This window comes from Helicoverpa armigera, chromosome 21, assembly GCF_030705265.1.
Source record: "Helicoverpa armigera isolate CAAS_96S chromosome 21, ASM3070526v1, whole genome shotgun sequence".
NCBI classification, from domain to species: domain Eukaryota; kingdom Metazoa; phylum Arthropoda; class Insecta; order Lepidoptera; family Noctuidae; genus Helicoverpa; species Helicoverpa armigera.
The window spans coordinates 2236155-2260264 of NC_087140.1; the positions used below are offsets into that span (position 1 = coordinate 2236155).

The 24110-nt window shown below is 34.1% G+C and overlaps 3 protein-coding genes across 3 annotated transcripts; all 3 read left to right on the forward strand.

Annotated features, from left to right (window-relative positions):
* Positions 1–1532: 1532 nt before the first annotated feature.
* LOC110375920 (uncharacterized) lies at positions 1533–5539 on the forward strand. The gene is made up of 3 exons (XM_021334220.3): positions 1533–1702; positions 2118–2373; positions 4734–5539. The coding sequence occupies exons 1-3, from the start codon at positions 1568–1570 to the stop codon at positions 5048–5050; spliced, it is 708 nt and encodes a 235-aa protein (XP_021189895.1). The 5' UTR covers positions 1533–1567; the 3' UTR covers positions 5051–5539.
* An 11568-nt stretch (positions 5540–17107) lies between these two features.
* Positions 17108–19216, forward strand: LOC110375917 (uncharacterized). The gene is made up of 3 exons (XM_021334217.3): positions 17108–17323; positions 17728–17980; positions 18758–19216. The coding sequence occupies exons 1-3, from the start codon at positions 17189–17191 to the stop codon at positions 19090–19092; spliced, it is 723 nt and encodes a 240-aa protein (XP_021189892.1). The 5' UTR covers positions 17108–17188; the 3' UTR covers positions 19093–19216.
* Positions 19217–21059: 1843 nt separating this feature from the next.
* On the forward strand, positions 21060–23532 carry LOC110375915 (uncharacterized). Its single transcript, XM_021334214.3, has 3 exons — positions 21060–21251; positions 21903–22161; positions 22526–23532. Exons 1-3 carry the CDS (start codon positions 21117–21119, stop codon positions 22882–22884), a joined length of 753 nt encoding a protein of 250 aa, XP_021189889.3. The 5' UTR covers positions 21060–21116; the 3' UTR covers positions 22885–23532.
* The last annotated feature ends 578 nt before the right edge of the window (positions 23533–24110 follow it).

Below are 24110 nucleotides of genomic sequence, written 5' to 3' on the forward strand. Positions count from 1 at the left end.
ATAGACTCTCTCCGATTTGAATGTGATTGAATAGTTTGTCAATTGTTTCCTTTTGAGGGTGTAATGTTGAATATATTATGCAGTATTGTATTGTATGGCATTTTGATATCCTAGCACAGCTATTTATTTTAATAACAATATGTTTAAGTTCCAATATTAAAATCAAATAAAATCGTTAATTTGTTTGAGTACAATTTTGTCAGATCCTTACAAATAACTAAAGTATATGCATAAAGCCCTTTGTAGGGCAGCCCTATATATAATTTAGTATTAAGACGGGAAAATAGTTATAAGTTCCAATAATTTCCCTTAATTAATAATGTCTATCTAAAACTACTAATAAAATAACTAAACCACTAATATAAATAAAACTATGCCTAAACGTAACAATTATCTACACGCAATCTGACACAATTAAACACAAGAAAATATAATGATTTTCAAAAATGCTACAACAGCAGCTGTCGTCAACGCGCTTCACCGAGATATGAGCCAAAATGAAAGGAAGATCGAATTTGTAATGAATTAAAAAAATCTCAATGACGTAATTATTCATGAATCAAAGAAAGTCTACGCATTACGCAATGGCCACGAAGTTCAACCTAAATGAAATTAAAAGTGTTTTAAACAAAAGACATGATGCCAATGACTATGAGTACGCAGCATAATTCCGCACTTTAAATTCCAAATAGACATATCACCTCTGTCTTGAAGTACGTACAAACTTTCGCCCGTACTCACAACTGTGCCTATAAATGGACTATTAAACAATTTACCGCAGAATACAAATGGTTAAAAATATAGAAAATCAGACGATGATATAAGTATATTGATGGGTTTTAGAAAGCGATTTTGCAAAACCTTCAAAAGAACCGGAAATACGCGAGGTATTCCAAACATTTTGGACGCGGTTATTATTGTTAAAGGATTTCCGAATGATTCAAAAGTTATGAAATTCATTCAACAGGTTACACGTAACACACTTTTTAATTCTGAAGTATCACGAACCAAACTAATGATAAATGATTTCCTGAACATTAAATCATCTTTTACACCTATGTAAAAACGTACAAATGCAACAAAACTAACTACGTACTGAAAGGCGTAAAAATTCCTTCCCGTAGTTGTCGATCATTTATATTAGGAGTATGCCCTTTGACAGCTAAAAGATAATTATCTAGCATTTACATCAACACATACAAAAATCTCAGAACTATCATTAAACACTACATTTAATACAACTTGATTGACCAAGAACATTCGCCAATAATTCAAATATCTAATTTCCCGCCCAAAAAATTCTAAATACCGCCGAGCCTACTAATAAAAATTTAATAAAAAAATTAACGCCTAAGCCTGACCGTATTACCATGCCACCATAACACACATTTCGATGTAACCTGCCGAATACTTGCTAAAACATCAAGGCGTATATTTGTATTTCATCATAGGCCTCGAGACGGCAGACGGAGTGCGTGCCATATGGAAATACAGGGAGGGGGAACACAAAATAAAACTGACGCCCATACACTGATCTTTAGCAATTTGTGTTTAGCCATCGAGCAAGATGAAGGTAGTTGTGCTATTGTGTGCTGTGGCAGTCGCCGGGGCATTGCCCATGGCCAAGGAGGATGGAGCCGCCGAGAGATTCATCTCCGCTCTAAAGGATTGTCTGGATACAGATACTTCTTTGTGTCTCAAGGTGTGTTGTGAAGTGCAGTGAAGTGTTTCAGTGATCTGTGAACTCCCAAGGGTTGTTCGGGTTTACCGTGTCTAGTTTTGATGTTAACTCATGGACTTTGAAAAATAATGCGGTTTTATTAGTGTCGAAACTCGATAAAAATCTTTTAGCAGTTTTTTCGTCAATCTTGATGAATTTATTAACTAGTTTAATTTGCCAATTTGCTGAATTAAACGTTTAACTTATTATAGCAATAAATCTTCGAAGATGTTCGTTTAAAAAGACATAAATATCACTTCTTTATTTTTCATTGGTACCACAGTGATTTATCATCAAAATTAATGATACAAGACCACGCAACAAAATTCTAAATCAGTCCAATCTCACAAAATGGGTCACTTCAAACAAAATTCTAAGTCCTCCTTTTGTTTTGCAGGAAAAGGCAATGAGATTCACAGACAAACTGGCAGCCTCCTCAAGCCTAGAAGTCCTGGATGGAGTCAGCTTCAAGAACACCGGTGGCAACACCAGATCAGCTCGCAGCTACGAACCCCTGCCTGAGGAACCCAAAGCCAGGGAACTGAAGGTTGAAGAAAGGATCATGGAGAATGTTGTGGACTTCCTCGACAGCCATGTTCTTCAGCTCAGAATGCCCAAAGCCTTGGAAGACGATAACACCCTTGATGAGGAAGGTATGTAAAAGTCATTGCTTAAAACTTCTGTCCAACCACTTGATAGTAAATATATTTGTCGCCTTCAATAATTTTCTCCTCAGTAAAAGTACTAAAAATAAGAATTAATGTAATATTGATGCAGGGCAAATTAAAAAAAAAAGTAAAAATACTATCAAGAACGCGAAAATTGCTTTAACTGGAGTAAAAGTAGTAGTAGTAAATACAGTCGTAAAAGTAACTGCTTATTACTAAACTCTTAACCTAGAATATAATTACTATGTAGAAGTCATTAAAAACTGCGGAAGAAATAACTGTTTCCTATAGGCAGTAATAAATTAGAATTAAATAGCATCTCCAAAGTTAAACACGAAATAGGCTTGAAAGATATTATCAACGCTCAAACAAACTCAAAAACAGCAGATAATCATCTACATCTTGATTCAGCAGCAAATATTTGTGATTCTTAAGATACAGTTAAATGCATAGCAACAATAAAAGTATTAGTTACGGTACAAAGCGTACAAAATCTAACACATGGAGTACAATGTATGAAAATGTTCCCACGAACCGAGATAACATTAAGAGCAAATAATGTGTTAATTTGATACAGCAGTTAGTGCACTTTCTTGAGAAAATATTACATTTCTTTGCTGCTGGGATCAGTAGAGTTGAAACCTACTTTGATTTCAAAGAAGATGCTAACATTCCAAGCAAAAATCGCATCAAAATGAACAAAGTATTTCCAGTAAGCATAAAACTCAAAATCCAGTAAGCACAAAATCTAATTGTTATAAGTTCCTAAGGTCCCAATCATAAACTATTCATAGATTGTAAGCAGTCAAAGTATACAAAAAGCACGCTTGAAAGAGCATTGAATTCAATGAATGAGCTAGACTTTATTATAGTCTAAGTTTTTAGATATTCTCATTCAAGTACGTCTCTAGTGTTTTGTCAATAGAAGCTTTGCACATAGACGAAAGAGAATAAACAACCATATGTTTGCACTTTCTTTAAAATGCTATTTGTAAAGTCAAAGTAAGCCAGCACGTAGTTAAAATACTTGATGCCTCATTAACAAACTGCATTTCACGACATCACGATAAAACATAAAATTTTCAAAAAGATCATTGTCAAAAGTTGTTCTGTTAACAGTCATTCCATTTTCTTTCCTAATCTCATAATCGTCCCACTAGCAAATTAGTGTCAACTCTAAAACTTTCACTTAGTATTTCAAGTTTGTATTAAATCTCCTTCGAAGCTGTGGCTTACATAAGAATTTGCAAACACGCCCAAATGACCCGGCTTACTCACAAAGATGCGTCAAAACGTTTATGTGCGGTTTCCGTTTAACCGACTCCTCCTTTCTATTTAAATCAGTCGTTTATTAATATTGCATTGTATTCTGACTTTAATGTATTTCCGAAAATTACTTCACCACATGATTTATCTCTTCCCTCTTTTAGAAAACTATCATAATAATCATTAACGTAATCGATTTAGGAAATGTCGAATAAACCTTTTCTGATATCATAATTTATCACACAATAGTAATTGATGAATATTTTAACATATTCAGTAAAGGCTTGATCGAATGACATAACACCATTATCACTTCGATTTCGTTTTCACTCCGACCTGTTTATTTATGTAAGAGCTTGCTAGACCAGTTTCAATGTACTGGATAAGTTCAGTGTCTTTAAGATTTCTATCTGCAAATCGGCGTGTAACTTGAGACTATTGATCTGTCTAAGCCTGTCACTTATTATGTAATCATAGTGCTAATGAACTTTAGCATTAGTACGCACTTTAACACCTGCATTATTGAAAGTATGACTTACTTAATTACAGTTGTAGGTACCTGCCAATACGCCAACCGAAAGTCCAAAATTTTGGGAACCGTCGAAAATATGGAAATCATTCTCGCTTTTGACCTTTAAGTTCGTGACATACATGCAGTGACTTTCTCAAAGAAATTATAATTTTATTCAACTATGAATGCCAAAAGTTAAAGCAGCTTTCTTTTAATTGTCGTATCTACGTTTACAAAGGCTTGGTACTTAATATGTGGTGGGAAAAGTTTTTTGTACACAAGATTCTTCTGAGTTCGCTATGTGAAATTAAACGGTCCGTAATTCCTTTGTTAGACGGATTTGTTTTTGATATAATTAGTGACTTATGTGTGACTTTAACGGGATTAGAGAGTTATCATTGATTGTCTATTTCTTAGGTAGCTTACTGAACGTTACTGAGAGTTCTTTCCTTTTATAATTTACGATTAGTTTTCATTCATCGTTTTCAGATTAGGCAACTGCTCATTACTGTCTTACGTATTGTGTACCTCAGACTGTTTTACTCAAAATTCTTCTCCTTGATTCCAGGCCGTGGCAAGAAGAAGAAGAAGCTGAAGAAGCTCCTCCCCATCCTGGCCCTCATCAAGCTGAAGCTTGCTGCCCTCATCCCTCTGTTCCTTGGTATCATCGCCTTCGCAGTCTTCAAAGCCTACCTCCTCGGTAAAATCGCCTTCATCGCCGCTGCCTTCGGCGCCCTCAAGAAACTCCTCGAATCCAAGAAGAGCAGTGGCTGGTCAGAACCCGCTCATGAGGAAAGCCATGGTGGCTGGGAGTCCAGCGGCGGTTGGGGCAGGTCCCAAGATGGCCAAGACTTGGCCTATGGCGCCCATGTCAAACAGGCGTGAAATTAAATTATTTATTTAATTTATTCTAGGTAATATTAACTTATTAATCTCTACGTAATTCTTCTTCCTCTTCCTTGTATATATTGACCACCGTTCTATACACATGCTAAGTTTTTTTTTCTGTATATATCTTTTTGTTTATTTTAAGTTTCATCAAGACTGACGCTTTTAGTCTCTTCTTGTATTGTATATAAGTATTTTTATTTATTATGTTTAAGTATTCACTTTTCTTTTAAGTGAAGGTTGATAGTACATTTTTATTTTAAGTTTTCAGTTCCAAAGATATTTTATATATTTACTTTAATATTTTCTATTTTTTGTTGAGTCATATGTTTTTGCTGTATGTGTATGGGTATGTTTCGAGTCATATTTATTGCAAACCAATGTGTATTTAATGCGAAGAATGTTATCTGTTTGATTGTTGCGATGTTTTAATTTATTTTACGATGGATCCGAGTGAAAAATAATAAAGACAACCTTTAAAAAATTGTACTTGATTTATTTTATTTGTGTTTACCTTGTTCAGAATTCACTCTACAAAAAGAAATTAAATTAGTATTGATTTATCCAAATCAAAAAAGCTCATTAAAATGTTTGCGAATAATATTACCATGTTTATATTACCACCTTTTTTATCAAAAATTGCTTACCTACATCAGCGATGTAACCCGCATTCAGTGGGACTTACTCATACCTGGATAAACAGGCCATTATCTTCCTCGAAAGATAGTATACCTATGGTTAGGTGCTATGAAGAATATAAATCCGTACTCCATGGGCTTACCCAACACTGAAAATATTTTTCAAACCACAGTAACGGAAATTAGCGCGTTTAAATAAATTCTACATCAATACAGAATTAGTACAAACTGTAAAACCGGTCTTTTATATTTGATCGAATTTAATTCTAACAGCAATTTTTTTTTAATTCTTCTTCTTTCGTGTCGATGACATGTCTTATAGTGAGACTACACTTTGTCAGCCCAATTTTTTTAATGAAAACGTATCAAATCAATCGTTTCAACAAAATAATTAGTATTCTACAATACTATAGGACTAACAGTATAGATAGATCTGTAGTAAATCAGTCATAGTATTAATGAAAGTTATCGATTAATTCCGGTTCTAATAAACTTTCGTTTTCCTATTCTATTAGCAAATTAAAGTTTTAGCGAAGTTGCTGGTTTTATGATAGTCCTACTTTTTTATGAAACATTATTAATAGGAAACTAAATTAGTTGTCATAATATTTTTCCTTATTGATAGCTTCAGATAGCTTGATATTTTAATTTGTTACAATGATTTTTAATGAATAATAAACTATTCTATTTCATGGAGTTGATTATATTTTTAAGTTTTATTGTTACAGCCTTTTTATCGTCCCACTGCTGGGCACAGGCCTCCTCTGACACGGAGAAGGATTTATTGTATCTTTATTGTATTATACTCTGAAAAACCGCATATTTAAAAGCATATTTAGTACATTTAGACTTATCAATGTTTCAAGTTTGATTAGTTCATTTATCAAGACTATTGTCGTGATGACCGATATTTTCATTAATTTACAGAAAAACATATTATTATTACTATAACCTCATATATCAAATTCAGTTGAAAACATAAGTTTCGAGTTCAAAGTGTAAAAACCGACCGTGACTTAACATAGGCTTAAAAAAAAACAGAAAGTGTAAACTGTAATTATTCAACAAAAATTGTATACCGCTAACTTTCTCAATAATATGTGGTAATTAAGTGAAAATGTATAGGCGTTATGAGAATTTTATTGAATAATCGTGAGAAACTATCGGAATTGATAACATAAGTTGAATGTAAGGTATTCAAGAAGCTTTTGAATTAATTATTGAGATGTTATAATAATTAGTAAATATTTCTGAGAGAGATTATATGAATAAAATTTGTAATAATTATACAAGTGACGATACTAGGAAAAATTATTTTAGTGCATACCTAAGAATACAATTTTTTTTCATTACAATATCATTTGAAAATATATTTGACATCATTAAAATCAGTCCGAAGCCAGAAAGTCAAATGGTTGTCCGGGTAACAAGGTTGAGGAGACCAGCTCAGATCAATCAGCTGCATTCAGTTAGACTGGAATCCGACCCCAACATATTTGGGAAAAGGTTGGGCAGATGATGATCTTTCATACATCATTAATGAGAAACTACTGGAACATTCACCAGGAATATTGCAAAATTACTGGAACGTTCTAGACTTTATCTCGAGATAAATAGTAGGTATGTATTTAACAGCATTTACCTATCATTATATAGTTATGAGGCCAGTATGTCGATATGTCGTACTGAACTAATAAGGTTTTCCCACCATAGGAAGTATTGAATGAAGGTATTAATTGTTTTAATTGGTGAAATTACATGACGTTTGCGTCAATGTTGCTTTATATTTTCAATAGTAACAGAAAGGACTAATATATTTCTTAAGAAGAAGTAGATAACCTGAAACCAATTTCATCTATTTTTCTTAGTTCAAAAATTTCCTGAGGTTCGTGGCTAAGTAATTGACAGCTCAGGCTTGAAAAGGTTGCCGCTTCATTATTTCTGGGGCATCAGGAATGGAATCTACTTTGATGAAAAGCTGATCGTGATATTGAAGATACAGGGAAATGGATAAATGAGAGCAGAAAAGCTGGGGTACATAAAGACCGATAATCATTTATAAGCTTTTATAACTAGACCAGTTTTAATATCATAGCAAATTCTTTAGCTTTGTCATAATAATTAGTATCGATAAGATTAAAATCATTATAACTTTTGTCTCATCTAGTAAATCAAAGTATTACTTTGTGTGTCTGCATAGTTTGTACAGTGTGCACTCAACCGGATGTCAAGTGCAGTGCAATGTGCAACTTATTTACCTTCACAACGGTACTATTCTGGATATGTTTGTGGGATCGCTACGTAGAATTGTTGAAAAGTGTTTATGGATAACTATATTATTGATTTTTGCAAATTCCCTTTTATTATTGAACTAGCAGCTGTTTCATGGAGTTTCCCCCGAATCTATACGAAATACTTATACTTACCGAACGTAAATAACCTATATGTATTTTTGATACAGGTAATGTTCAACACTGCCATATTTATCATGCATAATTTTGATACAATGATACAATTTCTAGATAAATTAATGAACAAATATTGGAAATGGTATTTAAGAGGGTGGAACGGGGGTTAGCTAGTAAAAAATAAATGAAGTACTTTGTTTAAAGTACTTATTCGAGAACGTGACTGAAAACAAAAAACAAAAAATGAGCTTTTATTCGTCTTTCAGTACTCAACAAATATCTATCAGAATAGGCCCTCGACGCACGCACGACATACGTTTAGGATGTCTGAGTGGAAAGCCACGCGGATGTGTTTGCTTGTAGAAATCCTTAGCTTTTCACACGTATCGAGAATAAATTGCTCGCCCGTTTGTGGTCTAATAACTTCTTTAGTGAAGCATTCTCAAGAACTATTAAGTTAAGAATTTGTACTGAATTTCCCATAGGTGATTGAAGAGCTTTTATATAAAAAAATGCTTAATGAATAGCTTAAGTGTTGAATGGGTGCTTTCATTCATAATTAAGGTCCCAGATGATCATAGAACCTACGGTATTTTCTTCTTCTGAATAAAACGCATATACCTCATTATGAATATGCACTATAACTAAACATCTATTTGTAAATTAAATCAAAGAACCTAGGCTTTTACTAAAATTAAATGACATATGATTTGAGCTTTGATGAAGCTTCAAGTAAAACTTAGCACATATGACTTCATATGTGCTAAGTTTGAAATATAATAAAAAATGTGATTTTCTTTATCCTAAAATTACCCAAACTCCTTACAAAGACCAAATTCAACTTTCCACCCACCATTCAAGCCTATCTATTACATAAAGCAACGTGTGACGATCATTGAAGCAGGTGATTATATGATCATTATGTCCGATAACTACCGGTTAGATGCTGCATCTAGTCTGATGGTCATGGGAATTCAATTTCGTAATAAACTGGTCTTGTACGTCATGTTAGTTTTCTAAAAGGGTGAACAGGTGTGCCAAAAGATACTACTGTTGTCTGAAACTAGCGTTTGCGGTTTCTCTCGCGTCCCCAGGGAACTACTAAATATTATAGATAAAAAGTGGCATTTCTAAGTATATCTTAGATACCAATGGCTGATAAAAAGGTGAAGAAAAACATCTTGAGGAAACCTGGACTATAGTCTGAAATCACTAACCCGCATTGGGCAAGCGTGGTGATTAATGCTCAATCCTTCTCCGTCTAAGAGGAGGATTGTGCCCAGCAGTGGGACAATAAATGGCTGTAACAGTAACAGTATTCCTCTATAATATTCTTCCCAAGCTGTTTGAGGTCGGCGCAATTTTTTTGTCTCAATAATGCGCTCTCTATTTCTGTAAGAATTAGAGACGAAATCAAACGAAATCGGACGAGTTAGACACCAATGCCCATTGCAAAGGCAAAGGAAAGCATCTTAAAGAAATCTGGATTTTAAAGTCTGAAATCGTCAATACGCCTAGTGCAATCATGGTGATTAATGCTCATTCTTTCTCAGTTTCAGAAGAGATCTGTGCCCTGCAGCGGGGCAGTAAATAAAGGCTGATGGATCACCATCAGCATCAAAATCTTGACTCATCAGAGTCAAGATTTAAAGATATCGCATCATAAATTCTAAAGTCGACATCTACCAAAGATATTCAGATGTCATTTGAACATCTGAAGCCAGTCCACCTTATTATAAAACATGGTTTTAAAAAGTACCAGCTTTTGTACCACCTTTAAACCACTGTCCCGAACAAAAAATGGTGGACTAAACCTATAACTAAGGCGGGTACTTCGCATTACCACGTTTTATAATAAGGTGGGATGAGTCTGACAACCAGTCTTACCTAGGGGTATCGGGTTGCCCGGGTAACTGGGCTGAGAAGTTCAGATAGGCAGTCGCTCCTTGTAAAGCACTGGTACTCAGCTACATTCGGTGAGACTAGAGACGACGCTAAAATTGTTTAATGATTATTTAGATACATTGAATCACCGTGAGAATAAACTGGCTTCATAGGCGGATCCTTATCACGTCACAAAGCTATTTCATAAAATTATGTATAAGAAACATCATATATACAATTTAATTAAACACACGTGTGTATTTTATTAGTCCACGCATTTCACTTTCACTTCAAAATCTAATTTATTGCTCTGATAATACGATGTAATTTAGTTATACATATTAATATGCCTAGTTTTGACTAATTAAGATTGAAAATTTAGAAACGCAGTCGGCTATTTTAGGAAGTGATATAAATTCTTTGCTTTGCTATAATTTTTAATTAATTAGATTTATTATATCAGTATATATTTTTGATATATGTGTTTCAGAATTTATTTTATAATTTTAGCAATCAAAGTAGGTACGATATCATAAAAGATTATGTAAGTGAAATTTAAAACACGTAAGTCTGCATATTGTTTCCTATTGCTACAGATTTTGAACACTAATTACCAGTTTGGTAATTATTTACTCTTTCCTACAAATTAGTTCTGTGATTAATTGCTACTTAACACACACGTGCAACTTTGAAATATGATTGTGACGTAACACCTTCATTTTTGCAATGTATCTGTTACGGGTAAAGCTAGAAGGTGGAGTAAACCTAGGTTTACCCGGGTTGACTTAGTATTACCCAAGCTTCTTGGGTAAACCCAGTACCCAGTACCCAGTCAGAGTTGGGTAGACCTAGGTGAGCATGGGTAAACCCCGAATTAAAATTTATTTTACTTATTATTCGGGCTTTACCCAAGAAGCTTGGGTAATACTAAGTCAACCCGGGTAAACCTAGGTTTACTCCACCTTCTAGCATTACCCGTAACATATCTAAATAAACTTGCTGTTTTATATTCTTTTCCAGGAACCATAATTGATGAACATTGTCATCATCTGCCTAGTCTTTTTCGAACAAAGTTTTGGTCTGGTTGTCTGGTTGACTTTCAGTATGCCTAAATGCAGCTGAGTGTCTGATCTCCTCAACCTAATTAAGCTGATAAAATTATTATACCACTAAGTAAGACTGCCTATTAAAGGTACCTATTTCTAATCTACAACAATTGCCAAAGATACACAAATTATAGACGGGACATACAAATAAGCATGCCTTCAGCATCTACGGCCCGACCACGAGCTCTGGTCATTCTACTCGGCTGTCACTAAGCCACAACGTCCTCAACTTTTTACTGCATATTTAATTCATTTTTGAGACTCACACACACTTAAGTATGTGCAACTTTGAAGTACCTGCGTGAAGTCACGCCTTTAAAAAAATGTTTTACGACATTCTTCAAATTACCTCTTTTTATTATTAATATCCTCTTCCGTCCAACGAGTATATGTGATGCGTATCACGTGTTGGTAATATGTAATCGTTACAAAGTTTCGGTTCACGCTTACATTTCCTGCGACAAGTCAGGTGGTACTCAAGGTGCGGCCGCGAAAGTGTGGCCGCGCCTTAATTTTGACGTCGATTCTCACTGGTGTGTTATTTTGTGCGATTTTTTTTTATTAATGTTGATGATATAGTAGTAATTTAAAAAATATTATTATATTGACATAAACTACTGCTACTGCGAACTACAGTAAATATCGTAATAGGAATATAGAAGTATATAAACAATATAAGCCCTCACATTTGCAACGCCTGAAAAAGGCCGTCAAGCTGTTCTTACCATCAATTATAAACCTCTGTTAAATTATGCGTTTTACGTAGGATTTTTATTAGTGTTATGCGATGTAATAGAAATTATATTAATATATTATGCTGTATTAAAATTAGACTAATGAATATTTCTGACGTCAAGGATCTATAGTAATTAATTAACACAGTAGATTAATTAATAAATTAAGAAAAGACGATTTTATTGTTAAAATTAGTATACAGACGTCATCAGACAAACTTTCTAATTAAGAAACATATTGTTATAAATACATCCGTTTTTCAAATTGGATAATATACATATTAATTATGTGATAGAAAACTTTCGATCCCTTTTACTAATACCATGAAGTCAGAGGTCTCACAAAGCATGCTAATGTGGCAAGTTAATTATATCACTGAAATAAAAAAGAAACTTGATAAATGGTTGAATAAAAATTAAGACACAATCATGTAATGTAGTAACTAATTCAGACTAATTTTTGCATACCATCCGGTTTGTCCATCCACGCTCAAAGTTAAGTTACACATTAGATCATACTTTTTAAAACCAGTATCTATTAGTGGATTGATTGAACATTCTTAAAACGGCTACTTGATCAATAAATTATTTGAACCACTAGGAATACATTAATTATATCCCAATCTATAGCATAGCCATGTATTATTGATTTTTTGGCACTATTAACACATGTTTTATATGTTCTATTGTACGTAAACTGTTGCGTCATATTTTCACGCTCAAATTAAATTCAAAATTATCTATATCATACATTAAGACTTCCTAATACTTCCGAACACAACACTATAATAACTCGCACAAAAACCTCAAAATTATTCCAGATTATTCGAAAGTCTCGACCAAAAATTTCGCTCCGTGTGGACCGAGGCTCTCAAAATACCGTTATTCTCAAGGTCGGGCGGTTCGGCCTGATCGCAAGTGCTTCTGAGTCACGGCACTTTCATCTTGATAGCTTGGTTAAGTAAGGATCTTCAGGAGTTTGTTACGTGAATTTATTGGAGTTTTTTGATAGTGGGTCATTCGTTTGAAATAATAGTGCATTTCCGTAGTTGTAGGGTGAATAGCTTCCAGATTTGTAGAAAAGTTAGAGTGAGTTAAAGTTCTGGAATGCAATGGCAATTGGAACACGTGAGGTTATATGTCTCTGCGGACTTATTTTCTGACTTTAAGGCACCTATTCGGAATTGATTTGAGGGCAGTCCAATAATGTTTTCTGCATCCATTTCTTTTAATCGGCCGCCATATTACCGTGCTTCCTTTGCAACTCTTTTCACCATTTATTCATAGTTAAAGCACTCTTTATTGTTTCACCCCTTTCTCATCTCATCCCAAAGGATCTTCAAATATTAGTTACCAAAAAGGTTTCCTTGAAGTATTTAAAAACTACTAGAGATTATTACTACTTGCAAGATTATTAAGCAAGTAAATTAATTGGTTGCTATCCGGATGGTTAAAATTACAAACAGGTGTTTTCGTGAGAATTCTCGAGTTAAGTTTTATTACTTCCGTTGCTACAACATGCAAGTAAGCAAAGTAAGAAAGATTACTTTAGGAATGTTGACAATGGTACTCACCATCACTACAATATTGTAATTGATAATATCTCAAATGTGTACAAGGATACTTATGTGGAAACATTTGAAAATATTATTAATTGCAGGATCCTTTACAATCTACCTGTGCATATATCAGTTAAAGTATTCAATTGTAATCTTATCCATCTCTTGTAATTAACAAACATGAATTTTCTCAGTGACCATATCAATAAATCATTCTTCACATCAGTCGGCACAAAGCATCATCATCAAAGGGAACTTTAACATTCTTTTCATTCACAATGAAATCAAAAGATTTGTCACCCGAGCTTACGCATAAGTTCCGTCGAGACATCTTATTATGTAGAAAGTGGCTATTGGACATATTGGAACTAAAGGGCGTTGGCACACATACTATGTGACCTCTTTGAGGCCTGTGACACTTTGTGTGATGTGGGTGTTCAGAAATAACTCATAACTACTATAGGTATAGAAACTTGACGGTCAGTGACGAATAAAGGTCTAGAAGATAAGTCTGATGATGTTGAAAATGGCAGCGAACGAGTACTTACAAAGAGTCAAATAATCATTGTGAAAACTACTGGAATATTTTTGTTCTCTTAAAAATTGATTTGGTATTAAGACCAGAAATTGAAAACAAAATACAAAATAATCGACACAAAACTAAATAATTCATGAAAAAAGTTTGATAGATTGAATACATGAGTTATAACTGGTAGGTACCCAAGATGGATGAGTAAAATCATGCCTATGTCAAGAATAAATAATAAAGGCCTAAGAATGACCACTGAGAGAGGATTGTCTAAAATAAACCAAGTTAGTACAAGAAAAATATTTCAAGAGCTATTCAGAAAGATGCTAACACTTAATACAGCAAAGGTATAAGGTAACGCTGAAGTCATTTTGGTAATTTTATCTGTTGAGTCACATGCAGGATCTGTCATTTACATCACAACAAAGGTTGGCACATCACATATATTTGAAACACTCCCCAGTTACCAATCGGGGAAGTATTTAGGACACTTTCTATTATCATACATGTCATTTACTGGTATGTACCTACGCATACCTATAAACTTAGCCAAGAATGTTTGTTTTGTTTTCTAAGAACGGTTTTAAGAAGAAACGAGGGCCATAAAAATTCCAGATCAAATAACGCTTGTACATAGACGCATTTTTAATTATGACTTACAGACTATAAGATCAGTTGTAACATACCTACATACTAGATAATATGAAACTTATTCGTGACAAAATACTTAGTACACGCCTGTTTTTGATAAAAACAGCTAGTAACAGATCTTTTCAACAAGGTATAGTCACTTGCTCAAGAGACTTTTCTTGAAATTATTACTATGTAAATGTTTGCCTTCCAAGAATGAAAATAATTCCAATTTTTTTTTTATAACCCTTGAACCACCAATCCTGATACCTTATCGGAGAAATCTAATTGACGACGATGATGATGATGAAATGAAATAAAACTAAGATAATGGTATGCAACTAACTCACAACTAGGTAGTAGAGGTACAATCAGAGTGCAGTTACAAATGTGAGGCCAGAACTAACATGTTTAACTGGTTATTCTTTGGGTGGCCTCAAATATCACCAACGGAATCTTGTGATAGTTCTTGAGGTATTTTGTTTACCCCCTTAAATTATGCTCTGACCTGCACACGTATATTATCATGAGTTTTATTTTGCTAGGGTACTAGTGAAGAATTAATATTTGCTTTTCATTTTATTTTTTGGTCAACCGAAGAAATAACTTGTGGATCATCTTCTTAGAAACAAGAAGTTTTTATGTATTCTGCCTTTTATCTCTATCTATCTCTGTCTCCAAGAGTGTCTTAGCAGTCACCTTTTTGCTTGCTAAAATATTGGAAGTTGATAAGCAACATAGGGTCAAATAATTTTAAATCCTACTAAAGCTTTCGATACAGTCGAACATTTTAAAAATAGGTACTAGATCACAAAACAATTTTGAAGTCACATTATAATATATCTAGACTCTAAACAAACTCATTATTCAATTGAACGTTCCATTGACCCCTTCCTTAACGGCAGTTAAAATACTGTCCATACAGAATTTGAATAAGATCATCGATGTATACATCACTTATCTTCATAAAACTTTGCTTAAATAAGAATCTTCTTCGTTATAAGCAACTTTAATTCTTAAACATTCTGCTTCCTCCTGCCCTGTTCCCAATTTTATTTGGGGTCGGCACAATATGTCATCCTCTTCCATTTTCCCTGTCACTCGTCATACTGACATTCACTCCCTTCCTATTCATGTCATCTTTCAGGCAATCCATCCATCTTTTCTTACTCTAAAAGATTGTGACGATGATAATACTGAATTATTAATACTCTCATCGTCATCTCCTTCAACTTCGCCTTACGGTATACTACAAATTTCATTCACATCACATACCATACATACATCCACCCATACATACACATTAGCAACTAGTAACACGACTTTTTCTCCGCAGGTCTTACAAGCGTCTCGTGAACCGTTGAATTTAAGAAATACTTCACATGTATGTACTTTCACTTGTGTAAAGATGTTACGTCATTAGTACACTTGAGCTCAATTATTTAATCGTTTTATAATAATTGTGACCTAGACATTTTGTTGCTATGCGTAGCTTCTTCCTTTGATTTTGCACTCTCGTCATCTTTTTATTTATTTTGATGTTTTTTCGTAACTTTAGCTTCATGCGTAACTTCATTTAACTCTCCAGTAACCTTATTAGTGTTTTCTTCTCTTATATCTTTTTTGGATTTTGTCTCATCATTGTTGATTGCCTTGATTTATTTATTGGCTCCTTTACATTCTATTTAACTCTTTGTGTTCGATAAATTACAGTGACAGCTAGTTATCAATATCCAATAAATTAAAATATTGTAAAGTATAATTCATTCATACATTTATCAATTTCTATTTTCATTCATGTAAATAAAAATGGTAATTTTGGCATTACTACGTCAGTCCAAGTGACATAAAAACCAATTTAAATTAACCAAGTTATTGCAAAATCGGTGTTTATTTTTAACACATCAATAAAATGCATAATTTTAATATTATTATCACACATGATTGGTTTCAGTTAAAACATGTCATCGGACGTAGAGCACGACAAAAATGCTTGTATGAAAAATAGTAAAAGTGGTCATTTATAATTCCATAAAATATACGAAAAGAGTAGAAAATTCGTAAATCTTAGGCCGGCCCCCAAAACGACAGAAAGTTTCTTGTCGGGTCTCTAAGCTTTCCGGTTTGTGATACGACCTCGAAAACTAAAGTATTAAAAAATAGCCACATATCAAATTAGATAGAGTTCATGCGAGAGCGAACAATGAATTTCACTTAAAACAATATTTTATTACAACATGATAAAATTTAACATTACAACGTGTTTTTAGAAATTACGACATTCATTTTCACCTACGCTTATGGACTTACGAAAAGTCAAACAATCACACTTTTTCTTTCGTTTTAATTTGCACTCCTCATAACGTATGAACGCGTATTTTAGATGTCGTAAACGCAAACTTCGCTTTCTAACATCCAATATTTATTTTTCTACTTATCCTGACGTCTGAGCTTAAACGATCTACGAGCCATCAGTTAGCACACGTCTTCAAACAGTACGCACACACTTTACGTCATATTGTCAAAAAATTGTAGTGGGGAGGCGAAGGATAAAATCCATCAGTTTTTTGGGAAATCATCATAAGTTTGCCAACGTTGGCACTTGAAGTACAAGCATCCAGTGAATTTGGAATTAAATAAATTAAATATGTGGAAGAAAATTGCTTTGTTAGCCATTTTGGCTTCAGTGAAGTGTAACCCAGTGCATGAAAATGGTATTGCGGAAAATTTAGTGGGTGCTGTCAAAGAGTGCATTGAAACCGATACTTCGTTATGTCTGAAGGTGAATATTGTGAACCAAGTGCTGTGCAGTGTCAGTGAGCTGAATCACAAATGAGTCTGGTCTTATAATCATGAGGCTCATTGAATTTTCAGTTAAAACCATTAACATAACGAGTGGTCATTCAACGTGGATCTGTAGTAAAATAATTTCTTTGGAACACAGGATTTTTAAGTGTTCAATTCAGTTAAAAAGCGACATCCATTGTATTCGTTGAATAATACTATAGATATTATTTTTCAAAATCGCCTCCATTTAAAAAAAATATTTCTCTCCCAAAGTAATAAACCTCATAGTGATTATAAAACACCACCCTTTAAAAATAGTGCCCTCAAAAAAAAACATTCTAAAAAATACAAAAAAATCTATTTCATATCAAAAATATTCAATCTACATTTCTTCCTCAGGAAAAAGCCCTGAAGTTCACCGAAAGGCTCTCCATCTTGAAAGACCTGGACATCTTCGAGGGTATGAGCCTGGTGAACACTGGGTCAGCCCGGTCAGCTCGTAGCTACGAGCCTCTAGCTGAAGAACCCAAAGCCAGGGAACTCCAGATTGACGAGAGGATCGCTGACAACGTTGGAGACTTCTTGGAGAACCACGTACTGCAGTTGCGTCTGACTTCTGATGATGGCGAATCTAGAGGACTCGATGAGGAAGGTAAGAAGAAAAACGATACAATATTTTCAGTTTTGTTTTTCCATAAGATAAAAATCTTGTACGACACCCTTACTCGATTGTTAAAAAATCCCAGAAAATTCTGGTGTCATAATCACGCTCATAAATTAAGGAAGAAACAAATCGATACAAAAAAAAAAACAAAACAAACATGATTAATCTTTTCCATGACCACAGCAAGGGTTAAAAGCTTACATAAACCCAAAACTGTCATTAGCAAGGCCATAAACATCCATTGTCAACTAGAAACTTTACCACTAAGTGCCAAACGAGTTTCAAACAATGCTTTGAAACCTAGGTACCTCAGCTTTCTCTTCTACACATATTTACATACACATACAGACAGACAAAGCCCTTTACTGTTGCTGGAAGGTGCTAAAAGAAATGTTTTGAATACAATTATACGGCTATTTCTCAAACTATTGTTACTACATTCTTTTATCCTATTATGCCGTCATCCGTCTTTAGTCTCCAAAGTGTTTTAAATAACGTCTTTTATATTTAGTCAAATCCAATCAATTTGAAATAGTTACTTGAACATCTTTTTCATAAACAACTCCTCAAATTAGATGCAACAAAAAATGCTTATGCAAAAAACTCTTTGCAACATTATCGTAATAAGCATCTATTAAATAAACTGAACGTGCAATCTAAAGACACTTAACAACATTTTTTACAAGACCATCTTGCTCCGGACTATCAATTCTACTTTTGAAAATGGATCCTTCAATATTTAACATGGCTATTCTTCTTTCACAGCCCGTGGCAAGAAGAAGAAGAAGATCAAGAAGCTGTTGCCCCTCCTTCTCCTGTTGAAGCTCAAGATGGCCGCTCTCATCCCTCTTTTCCTCGGAATCATCGCTTTCGTCGCCGTCAAGGCCGTGTTCTTGGGCAAGATCGCTTTCGCCATGAGCGCCTTCAGCCTTATCAGGAAACTGCTTGCCAAGAAGGGAGGTTCCTCATCCAGCATTTCGTACGCTGCCCCTGCTCATCATGAGGAACACCCAGGGTACTCCTACGAGCCTGCCAGCTCAGGTTGGAGCCGGTCAGCGACCGATGGAGCCTCAATGGCCTATGCCGGTCAACTGAACTGAATTAATCTAGAATGATTGCGTTATTTATTTGTGTGAATGTGTGCTATTTATTCATGTTTGTTGAAGCCATGTACAAGTACCTCAGTCTTAATTTATTTTAAATAAATATTTATGTTCAATTTTATTTGATTTGTTTTGTTTGAAACTCCTTATGAAACATTTCAACAGTAGCGACACTCTTTCCGAACACATAATGATACAAATGATGATGATGAAAATACTTATATTTTGCCAAATCAAGCTTTATAGAAAAGCAAAATCTGTAATGTTTTACACATAAAAGCATAGAAAATATCTCTTCTGGCCTTTTTGAGTACATATAACACTTCATCTAAAAGCTTCCGGTAAACAACATTACTATACACATTTAGGATTTACAAAGGCAAACAAAGTATGCACATTATTTATGTGAAACCTACAAAAGACCCTGATTTACATAAATTATTATCCCTTAGTAATGTACACAACTACACTTACATGACAATAACAAAGATAAAGAGCCTGCACCTACTACTTCTAATGGTAAAAATTCGTGATAAAATTAAAAAACGTATTTACTTAGCCTCTGTTAGCTTGCAAGATTGTAGTCAGTGTTATACAAGGATTATCTTGACTGAATATGAGAAATGGAAAATAAGCTATTTTCATCATAGTTAAAAAGCTGGACATATATGAACAAAAATGACAAAGTTATTTTCATTGTGATTGTTATGTAGTGGTCAGACAATCCGACAAACTACGGTCTAGGAACTAGCCGTAGAATGATCAATCGCTCTTTTCGCAATCAATAGGGGAGGTCTCTGTCCAGCAGTGGACGTTCTATGACCGAATTGATGATGATGATAATATTCCTGGTTTAAAGGATCTCCGACAAACAACTGAAGTTGTGCTTGATCAACTGGCAGCCAGAACTGGAAATGAGAAAGTTTTCTATGATTAGTAAGTAGTTCTGAAATTGGTGTACCATCGAGAGAGATCAATGGCTACAAGCGTAGTTGGCCCCTGATCAATTGACCCCGAAGGTATTTGTCAGCCAAGCTTGAGAGGATTATTGCGACTTGAATAGAAATGTGGAACAAATGGGAATTTTGGATATCTATGGAAAAGGCTTTAGTGTTTTTAGCAGTAGAGTTTCTATGACCAAAATTATGACGATACTGGGTTAAGTGCAAGATAATCTTTCGTTACAGGAGATTCTCTACTAGTAGAATGACTGCGTGAATGGTAATCGTAATAGTTGTGACTTCATAGATGATCTAATATCTAATTCATAGTATCATTAATGTAGGAAAAACGATTACTTGCGTATCAATTGTATTTGAGGAACAATTGTGTACATTTATCGCTCTTTACGCATCTATGCTGAAGTCAGCATTGATAATGTCAATTTCGACTAGATATTACAAAATCTGGTCGTATCTAATTAGACTATAAATGTTTGAGTTGGTTAACATGACCATTACAAATGTAATATGTGCATAATTATATCGTATTTAAAATGAGTTAGTCACACAGATCTGTTTACCTACTTTATTATACACTTAATTAAAATAAACATAATTATCAAAACGACTATATCTTAATTTATGCAATTCTACATAGTAATGCAAATAAAAAATGTTTATCAAGGACACATAAAAAATCTTAGGGATCTCACGACGGATCAGAAACACGACTTCTTAGCGAAATTTCTCATAGAACCATCCAAACCTATGAGAACATAATCCACGGGAATCCGGAGAAAGTGCCCAGACGCCCAAATATTCACTAAAACCATCAAAAAGAAATATAGAAAGAAACATAATCAAACGTGTCTTCCAAACAAATATAAATATTAATGAAAACAAAGTATGCCACGCACTTTTGCATAGCGTCGTCTAGTTTCCATATCGAAGGTATGGCATTAAAATGTTAATTTTATAAACATTCGAGTGGGGGGAGTTTGGATAAAAAATACTGATCCAATCGAATTATCATCACAGTTCGAACGATCTTGGATTAGTGGAGTCAGAGCAGAAGCAGCCATGAAGACCTTTGTAGTGTTTTTGAGTGTTGTGGCATTCGTGACCTGTGGTCCCGTGAAGTCTGAAGATTCAGTGTTACGTACAGTCCTTGGAAATATCGTCAACTGTAACAGTGATTTGGGTCTGTGCATGAAGGTATGGAGTGACAGTGAAGTGAACCTTAATAGAGCGTCGCATAATGATGAACATTTTGACAGGAAAGTGATTTTGATGAAGAGAAAGTGAAAATTATTGTTTTTGGATAAGGGTTAACTCACAGCCCATGTAACGTTGAAGTTAAATACAATTTGGATGCTGTAATAAGTGTTGATCATTATATAGACGCTCACACAATATAAGTGTTAAGTGCAAGTTCAGAGTAGTAATCAAAGGAAACACATAAGGACATAATATCCTTTTTAGAATCGACCTCGAAATTAAGAGAAAGGGAAAACCAAGTGGATCCTACCAAATTAGTATTTGTGGTGAAAGTGATTTTTAATTTGTAGGACATGTTTGATGCGGCAATAGGTATAGAATTATCGATAGGCCTGTAGTAAATTACAATCATTGATTACAAATGTTATGTGATATAATAATTGACAATGAAAATGTCATGAGTAATCAGGGGGCTTTGCACGCAAAGACAATTTTGATAACAATTAACTTTCAAAAGTCATAAAAGTATCAACTTATTCTCAGCTTATTTGATTGATCTTTCTTTATTCTATTATTGGCAAGACCACCATCTTATTAAAATCTTGAAGGATTACAACAAACAACATTAACAATTAAATTATCTTCCAGGAAAATGCACTGAAAGCCGGTGAGAGACTCGGCGCTGCCCGCAAGCTTAAGATCTTTGATGGCATCACTCTCTTGAACAACAATCCTAAAGAAGCCAAGAGCTTGGAAGCTCTCTCCACTGATCCTTCATTGAGGAACAAGCAGGTCACCGAGAGGCTTTGGGAGACAGCATCAGACCTCATCCAGTCTACTGAATTGGAACTCAGCTATGGTGGTACTGAGGAAGAGGAAGGTGAATCCAGGTCTATCAGCGATGAAGGTAAATTGAAAAATTTACAGTTATAAGAATTATGAACTTTGATTCCATAAAAGTTTATTTGAAAATTACTAACGCAATCAATTTTGTTTAATGGTCTAAAGTTATCTTTAACCAAAAAGCGAATTCTTTACCGTAGTATAAAATTGATGATTTGTTTCGAATGAAGACTGGTTCTTAATATTTCAAAAACGAATAATCTTCACTTAATATTTATAACTTCACATAAATCAATTTCATCCAATGTTTTACTGTGTTAATAATTTATTACTGTCATTCGACTAACATAGCTTGCTCATCTACATTCCACATTATAAACTTAACGGTTTCTTACACACTTAAGTACATAAGTTTATCTTCTTTACAGTTGAAGAAGGCCGTGGCAAGAAGAAGAAGGCTATCAAGAAGAAACTGAAGGTCCTGATCCCTCTCATCCTCCTTGCCAAGGCTAAGGCCATCGCCATTGCTGTCGCCGCTCTGGTCATCATTGCCGCTTCTCTCTTCAAGCTCGCTTTGATCGCCAAGATTGCCTTCATCATCAAACTTATTGCCATCATCAAGGCCTTGCTTGCCAAGAAGCACACTCAGGAAGAGTCTTGGGATTCTCATGGATGGGAGCCCCATGCTGAACACCATCCCGCTGAGCATGGCCACGGATGGGAAAGTGGTTGGTCTCGCTCAAGGAAAGAAGCCAACAACTTGGCTTATTCCGCCTACGCGAACTAAGTTTGTCACCAAATATTACGTCTGTATTTAACATTGTATGAATGTATTTAAGTGTGTGTGTAGCATTCTGTTCTTCGTTTTTTACGTCTTTTAAGTTACCATTCAATCCACCGTGTTTCTTTTCAGTCATTTTATATTTGTTTGTTTTATTATTTATTGTTTTAGTTTAATCTGACTGAAAAGGATTCTTTTCTTTTGTAGTTTATGTGATAGTATTATTAGTCTTTTTTTATAAATATTTATTTAAGTATTATCTATACGGGTATATTTTGTACGTATTTATGTATATCTATCTTTCTTTCTTTTATTATTGTTAGTGTTTATTATAGTACTTAGTAGTCTTTATTTATGAATATTCTACCAAAAAGAGGCTAAACTGTATATATTTGTGTATATAATTTGTTATGTTATGTATATTGCTATATGTATATTTATGTAAAGTACCTGCATAATGCTCATTATGTTATTGATGTATATTACTTTAAATATGATCTCTTATGTATTTATTATATTTTCAATCTTGTTTATATTTCTGGTATCGTGTATCACGAGATAACGTGTTTTTCTTTTTTATTCGAATGGATGAGTGTGAAATTGTTAATTTATTTTTATATTTATTGTTACAATAAACCAAACAGCAATTATTTATTTCGTTGTTTCACTGTAAAACCCTCTTCTTACTAGTTCTTCTTCGTATTTGATGAATATAACAATAGCTACAATTTCGGCAAGTAGAAAAATTACATTCAATCAACTCCTAACAAGTATATCATGGACTAATTATATTATGAAAAGAAAACTATTTAAAAGAAGGTAATATTGGAACCACAAAAACGTAGGTAAACTAATACGGGATATATACATAGGTACAATAAACACATAGGTACACTAAACAATAAATCGTAGAAGACACTAAACGCATAACAAAACACACAGAAATTATGCTCGTACCATTATAGTTCTTAAAGCACCAGTCTCCCAATTAATAGTGTGTGGATCCGAATACAAGTCAAAGCAATGCAACTTTTCAAAGTTATAGAACCAAACTTATATGTTCTTAGTATATTTTTAAACATAGATGGTTGAGCAAAGATAAAGGAAAATACTCGGGGAAACCGTTCAAGCCTGGAAACGCCAATTTGCCCTGAAGCCGCGTGGTGTTTTACGCTTATTCCTACTCTGTATGAAAAGAGCCCTGCAGTAGAACAGTAAAATTGCTGATGATG